The sequence below is a fragment of the Chrysochloris asiatica genome, unplaced genomic scaffold (assembly GCF_000296735.1).
Source record: "Chrysochloris asiatica unplaced genomic scaffold, ChrAsi1.0 scaffold00124, whole genome shotgun sequence".
Classification (NCBI taxonomy): domain Eukaryota; kingdom Metazoa; phylum Chordata; class Mammalia; order Afrosoricida; family Chrysochloridae; genus Chrysochloris; species Chrysochloris asiatica.
In genome coordinates, this window is record NW_006408642.1 from 2,291,754 (window position 1) to 2,299,137 (window position 7,384).

At 37.8% G+C, this 7,384-nt stretch overlaps 1 protein-coding gene across 1 annotated transcript in view; it reads right to left on the reverse strand.

Moving 5' to 3' along the window:
* The window catches only part of ULK4 (unc-51 like kinase 4), an 892,765-nt gene that overhangs the window by 869,214 nt on the left and 16,167 nt on the right, over nucleotides 1-7,384 (reverse strand). Inside the window, exons 2-3 of the mRNA XM_006868826.1 lie at nucleotides 5,214-5,313; nucleotides 2,450-2,589 (exon numbers count right to left, since the gene is read on the reverse strand). Coding sequence (XP_006868888.1) covers nucleotides 2,450-2,589; nucleotides 5,214-5,313 — 240 coding nt within the window. The remainder of the gene's footprint in view (nucleotides 1-2,449; nucleotides 2,590-5,213; nucleotides 5,314-7,384) is intronic.

The following is a 7,384-nucleotide window of genomic DNA, read 5'->3' on the forward strand; positions in this document are numbered from 1 at the left end:
GCTGCTCCTCGGAAATCCTATAGAGGGTCACTATGGGTCAGAATCGACTCAACGGCACTTTACAACAACAACATCTGTACATCGGTAGTTATCTTTGCAGAGTCCTGATATGGTGTTGTAGGATAAGCACTGGACTGCTAACCACAAGATCAGTAGTTCAAATCCACCAGCCACTCCTCAGAAACCCTATACAGGATCGTTATATGCTGGGATAGACTCAATGGCAGTTAACAACAACATTTACCTTTGCTACAACTATAGCCATAAATATGGTAGAGCCTAAAAACTTCTTAGACATAACCAAACACATTAAGGAAATGAGTTGCTGGGCCTGGTGCTCAGAACCACAGCCATAATCAACTGGCAGAACACAGCACAAAGACAGTGTTCTACATCCTACTTTGGTGAGTAGTAACTGGGGCCTTAAAAGCTGGTGAGCAGCCCTCTGAGGTCTGGAGGAAAGGTGAGTGGTGACAAAAATTCCAATGGATCACTTACACATCAGTCTTCCTGACCCCGAGGCAAGAAGAACTTAATGCTGCCTGGCTGCCACTACCAACTGCTCTGAAAGGGATCACAGTAGTAGGGCCTACAGAGAATGGGGTGAAATGCAGACCAAAACTCAAAACTATAAAAAAAAACCCAAGCTTACTGGTCAGATACTGGTGGAATCTCCATGTGCGGAAGAAAGATCAGTGACGAAAACTGATGATGCTTGGAATCAACTCATGTAACAGACTAACGGAACATGTGAACATCTGTCTCCATAACCCTGAGACCAGAAGGCCTAGAAGATACCCAGCTACACTACCAACTTCTCTGAATGGAGTCACATTAAAAGGTCTTGGATAGAGCATCATAATATGTGGAACAAAACAATATTAATTTTTAAATTAAATTAAAAAAATTTTTTTAATATACAGAAGACCAGGCTTACTGGTCAGAAGGAGACTAGGGGAACCTGAGACTATGGGCTTCGACAACCCCTTCAGCCTGGACAGGAACACACCCTCTCTTTCATTCAAGCAGTAGCAGGTATACAGGAAGAACACCAACAGTAGTAAAATATGCTCACTATGAATAATGGAAAAATCAATCATTCACAATCAAGAGGCAACCTGTACGTAGGACAGTGGTGAGAAGACATGGGAAGTTAGATGGAAGGGAAATAAGAGTCACAGGAAAGAGGCAGATGACTCTTACTTCATAGAAGGGACAGAGATGAAACAAAGTGTATTATTTATTGAATGTAAAACTGATGGTCTTGTCTGTAAACCTTTACTCAATTCACAATAAGAACTTAAAAAAAAAGAATGGCATACAGCTATATTTCTCTGAAATTATAACATATATTCACAGCTTTTCAAGTAGAACCAAATATAAAATAGCTAGTATTCCCTGATCCAACGTAAAGCATACAAATATATGAATATGTCAAACAAGAACGTCTATTTATCAAGCAAGGTTTGCATAGAATTTTTGTGTTTTTGTTTTTGAGGTTTAATTATCTTCCCAGTAGGCTTATACATTTAAACAATGAAACATTAAATTGTTCATCTATTGTGCATACAAAGAAAAAGTTTTTTTCTTCTTTCATATTAGTAAAATCCTAAAATATGCACTTATAAAAATAATATGTGCTATTGATTGAGAACATGTGACCTAACTAGAACCTTAACCTAAATTTAACATTTAACCCTCATAACCACAGTGTAAATACTGATACCCATGTTACAAACAAGAGAAAGAAGGCAGAGAGAAGTAGTATGACTTGCCCAGGGTCACAAAGCTTCCAAGTTTCAGCTCCATGACTCAGAAACTAAGCTGGATTCTTGACTCTACTGAAGCACATATGTTGTTGCTATGTGCCGTGAAGTCAGTTCCAACTCATAGCGACCCTGCATAGGGTTTCCGAGGCTGTAAATCTTTACGGGAGCAGAAAGTCTCATCTTCCTCCCATGGAACAGGTGGTAGTTTTGAACTGCTGACCATGAGATTAGCAGCCCGATTTGTAACCACTATGCTACCGGAGCTCCTTTATAGTTATGGATAAATCATTTTATTAAATAAGAAAACACTTGATCCATAGTATCGGGAATCATATGTACAGAGCCAAAGATTGCCCTTAATCAACTAAAACAATGGTTCAAAATCAATGGTGTAATATTTTTTTAAGAGCTAAAGTATGTTGTGAGTGACAGACCAATTGGGCTCATCATTCACAACATACTTCAACAGCATTAAGAAGAAAATACTCATGGAACTCTGAAATGAGCAGAGACATCTTCATGTTCTAAAAGCTATCTCAATAGTTAATTAAATAGAGTACTATATTTCCTTTATTAAAAAAATTAATTTCATGATGTTCTATACCAAAACTTTAAATAAAAACAAAAATATCTTTGAGAAACTGAAACACAGTTAGGAAATCAAAGTTTTCATAAATTACCTTCCCAGGAGAAAGGTCACAAAAGAGAATTCCCAGTTTATGAAGGTGATGTAATCCAGTAATCAGGTCAATTCCAAATTCTCTCACAACATCTTCTGGGAGGTTTTCATCTTGAGCAATAACCATTTCTAAGGAACCACCTGCAATGAGTTGATAACAGTTGCCCATTTCAACATGTCAACATTACCAAATGCCTCGGTGAGGTTTTATGCTGTGAGATAGTGAGAACTAGTAAGCAATCGAGTTAGCAAATCTGACAATCTGGCAGAGAAAACACTCATGTAGATGAACACAATGGTTCAAACACCGTTAACAGCAGTCTCTGTCCACACTCTAGCGCCACTCCAGGAGCAAGTTGGCTCTGTTTGGAAGAATGGTAAACAAGCAACCAGGTGGCATGAAAAGATAGCCAATCTGAGGCTATTACTTCTCACTCCAGATGCCTGGAGAAATTAACACCTGCAGAAATATGTGTTAAGTTCTAACCCAAAACTGTATACTTACATACAGCATTATGCAGAGTATACTCACATTTACTCACGTGCAAAGTTAAATCAAGTTCTGAAAAGTACTGTGTTGAATAGTAAATGAGTCACATGCCTTATCTTAACAGAAAATCACAACCCTTAGTTAACAACATTGATGAGATAAAGGTCAAACACAAACAGGTATGGTGTGAATCCTCCCATATTCTTCCAAGATCCCAATCACATCTCTTCAGTCTGCTTTCTACAATGTGGAGATTCTTCCAATCTTCATGATCTAACATCAGCCTCACCCAATTGCCAAGGCAGCTGTTGAATGCTAAGTTTGATAATTCACTGTCTCTCAGAGTTCATGGACTAATTTAGCAATACGTGGTTTCTTGCAAGTAAAAGGATACAGCCCAAGAGCAAAAGGATATCAGCGTCAGGGAAAGACATACAGGCAAGGTCTACGAGAATCTCATTTTCCCAAGGAGAGTATATCTTCCCCTTCACCCACCTGCCTGTTGTTGTTGTTGTTAAGTGCCTTTGAGTCGGGTCCGACCCATAGCGACCCTGTACAGGGTTTCCGAGGGTGTAAATCCTTACGGGAGTAGAAAGCCTCATCTTTCTCCCGCGGAGCAGCTGGTAGTTTCGAACCGTTGACTTTAAGGTTCGTAGCCCGATTCGTAACCACTACGCTACCCACCTGCCTAGCTCTCACAAAACAGCACTGAGGCCCCACATTCCAGGGTTCACTGTCATTACCAAGTGGGATCCCTAGCCAAACCAGAACCCAACAAAATCTCAGCTGTAGTAAATCCATCCTGTTAGTCAGGAAATCCATTAAGGTTATTTTTACAAAAGCCAAATAAGACAATTCATTGCACCACACTGCCAAAGACAAGCTTTTTTTGAAAAGACAAGGTTGCCACAGAAACCTAGTTCAAGGGAAAGTGAATTCTCTGAAGGTCCAGTGGTACTGTGATAAAGAGGCTGTTGGGAGTTTATTTTTGTTTTGGTGGGTGAGAAACAATTTCAACCACAGGCATGATTCAAAAGTAGGATATTGCACCTGGTCAGAGGTCAGAAATAAAGTAAAAAACAACATTGGGGATGTTCCCAGAGCACCTCACCAGTGTGTACATCTACCGAAGTCATTCAACCATAATCCCTCTCCTGATGGAGGAAAAATAAAATGTAAATAAACTTTTAATCCAGAGAACACCTTGTATAATTACATTTGCAACAATTCTGACTGTCAATACAATAGGTAAGATTCATAAAATTAGTAATCAGCATAATATATCTTAATTCTTATGATCCTTCATTATCACTCAGTGTATAAACAGAACCAGTTACACATTTTTTCTATTAAACTCTTAAGTCACTGACACAAAAAGTCCAGATAATATTCACATATTCACACATGTACCTTTCTCCTTATAGATGGTTATAAAGAGTTATAAAATAAGACCTGAAACATGTTATCTCTAATATTTCTGTGTGGTGGTATTTGTTAGTTCATCTTTGTGTTTCTCCATATATGTTTCTATAAAGAGCTGTATCCTTTTCATAAAAACAAAAAGACTATAACCTTTTATATTATAATCAAAATTGCCATCGTTGTTGGTGGAGCCACTGATTTTTTTTTATAAATTAGTTAACTAATGAGTAGCTAGTAGGCTTTGGGATAAAGCACTGGACTGCAAGGTTGGTTTGAACCACAAGGTCAGCAGTTCAAACTCACCATTTGCTCCTTGGAAACCCTATACGGGGTCGGATCTGACATGACAGCATTTAACAACAGACCTAAAATGTTGGTTTCCATTTATGGGAAAAACCTGTTTGATAAATTGTTGTTATTGTTAATTGTCATTGAGTCAGTTCCCACTCATAGAACCCTGTATAGGGTTTCCAAGGAACAACTGGTGGGTTTGAATTACTGGCCTTGTGGTTCACAGTCCAGTGCTTATCTTACAGTGCTATACCAGGAGTTCGTTTGTTAAATTAATGATCACTTTAAATTATTACCAAATTTTATGTGGGTGATTAGGTATTTTTTTGATACCTAAGTAAAGTACAATTTGAATTTTACTTGTTTTCCTCTTACCAAACATCTTTTCTGTTTGCCTTTTTTTCTGAAATATCTGAACTATCCATCAAACAAAAGATTTTCAAGCTACTGTAGTAAGTAATATCAGTACTGGTAAATATTTATAAAATAACAATAAGAAAAAGAAAAAAAACTATACCATGTTTGTGCAAAACTATATTCATAGCATTTAACACTATCTTACCTGTGCAGAGTTCTACTACAAGCCAGAGATGATTGCTGGTTTCATACCATTCATGAAAAGTTACAATATTCTTGTGTTTAATTTCATGGGTGAGACGAACCTATAAAAACACACAATATTCACTTTTTTTAAAAAGTTCCTAAAATCTTCGCATCTACTAAGAAATGCCTAAAAATACTAGGGTGAGTCAAAAATTCTGCACACTCTGGCTGTAGAATTTATTTTAATAAACCTTTAGAAAAGACAAATACCTCATTTTTCAATATAACCTCCTTGCTTTTCAATACACTTTGTCCATTTCTCAACAAATTTTGTATTCCCTTATTTTAAAATGTTTTAGATTGAGCTTTTAGTCACTGAATGCACTGCTGTCTTAGTTCTTCATCAGAGGTGAATTTTTGTCCTCAAAGGGCTGCTTTCAGGGGACCAAACAGGTGAAAGTCCAAGGGATCAAGTTCAGGACTATAATGAGGATGCTTTAACACTTCAAAACAAGGTTGTTGCAGAGTGTCAACAGTGTGGGTAGAGGTATGTGGACCTGCATTGTCATGCAAGATCACAAGGCACTTGGATAGCAGTCCTCTGCATCTAATACAGAGTTTAGGCTTCAGCTCTTCAAAAAGCATCTCACTGTAATGAGCACTGTTGATTGCTGAATCTTTTTCATGATAGTGTTCCAATACTGGCCCTTGAGAATCCCAGAAAACTGTAAGCATCAATTTTCCAGCTCACGGTTGACTTTTGAACTTTTTCTTGGTCAGTGATTGAGGAGGTTTCAATTCCACACTCTGCTTTTTACTCTCAGGCTTGTAGTGATGAATCCATGTCTCATCACCAGTTATGATTTTTTAAACCAACTTTTACCTTTGCGTATCAGTCCAACTTTTCTTTGCAGCTGTCTAAACACTTCTGGTTATGCTCTTCCATGAGTGGTTTGGGTACCCATCTCGCACAAACTTTTGAAACTCAATTCTGCAGTGGATTATTTCATAGTCAGAGCCATGACTGATTTGCAAATGATTTGGCACATAATCCACTGTCATTTGTCTATTCGACAGAAGCATTCTACATGCATGCTCAATGATGTCATCAGCAATGGACGTGGATGGGTGTTTAAATATGACCATAATGCAGATAATGTTTGACGGTCACATCTGTGTGGTACTGTGGACTAATACACCAGACTGCAAAGTCATATGAACTACAAGGTTGGTGGTTCAAGCTTACCAGCTGCTCCTTAGAAACCCTATATAGGGTCGCTATGGGTCGGAATCAACTTGACGGCACTTAACAACAACAACAGCAACTGGAAAATGGCTAACAAAATGGTGGAATTCTATACAGACATTTTAAATGATTTTGAAGGCTGGTAATATGGAGAAATGTTATAATGTAAAGTCTTTAAAAAGATCTAAAAATGCTTGTATGTATATTAGCATTGCAAAAACAAATTATTCATAAGAAAATGACTGGAATGTATACACCGGAATATCTACTGCCATTGGTGGAATTGCTGGTACTTTTTAAATTCTTTTTTCCCAGTAAAAAAATTTTCAGTACTAAATATACACTGCTTTCATAATTAGGTAGACTATATAATTTTGAATGAAGAAAACAATAGTGCTGATTTTTCCCTTTTATCCATTTTCGATTAAAAAAAGATAGAAGTTATCAAAGACTTCAGTTTTCTTGAATCAATCAACAACACTCATGGAAGCAGCAGCCAAGAAATCAAACAATGTACTGCATTAGGCAAATCTGCTGCACAAGACCTTTTTAAAGCGTTGAAAAGCAAAGATGTCAGCTTGGGACTAAAGTATGCCTGACCCAAGTCATGGTATTTACAATAACCTCATATGTATGTGAAAGTTGGACAGCGAATATGGAAGATTGTAGAAGAATTGATGCACATGAATTATGGTTTTGGAGGAGAATACCAAAAGTAACATGGGCTTCCAAAAGAACAAATAGATCTGTGTTGGAAGAAGCGCAGCCAGAGTGCTCCTTGGTGGCCAGGATATCCAGACTTCATCTCTCATACTTTGGACATATTGTCAGAGGGACCAGTCGCTGTAGAAGAGTATCATGTTTGGTAAGGTGGAGGGTCAGAGAAAAAGAGGAAGACTCCCAGTGAGATGGATTGGCAAAGTGGCAGCATCAATGGGCTCAAG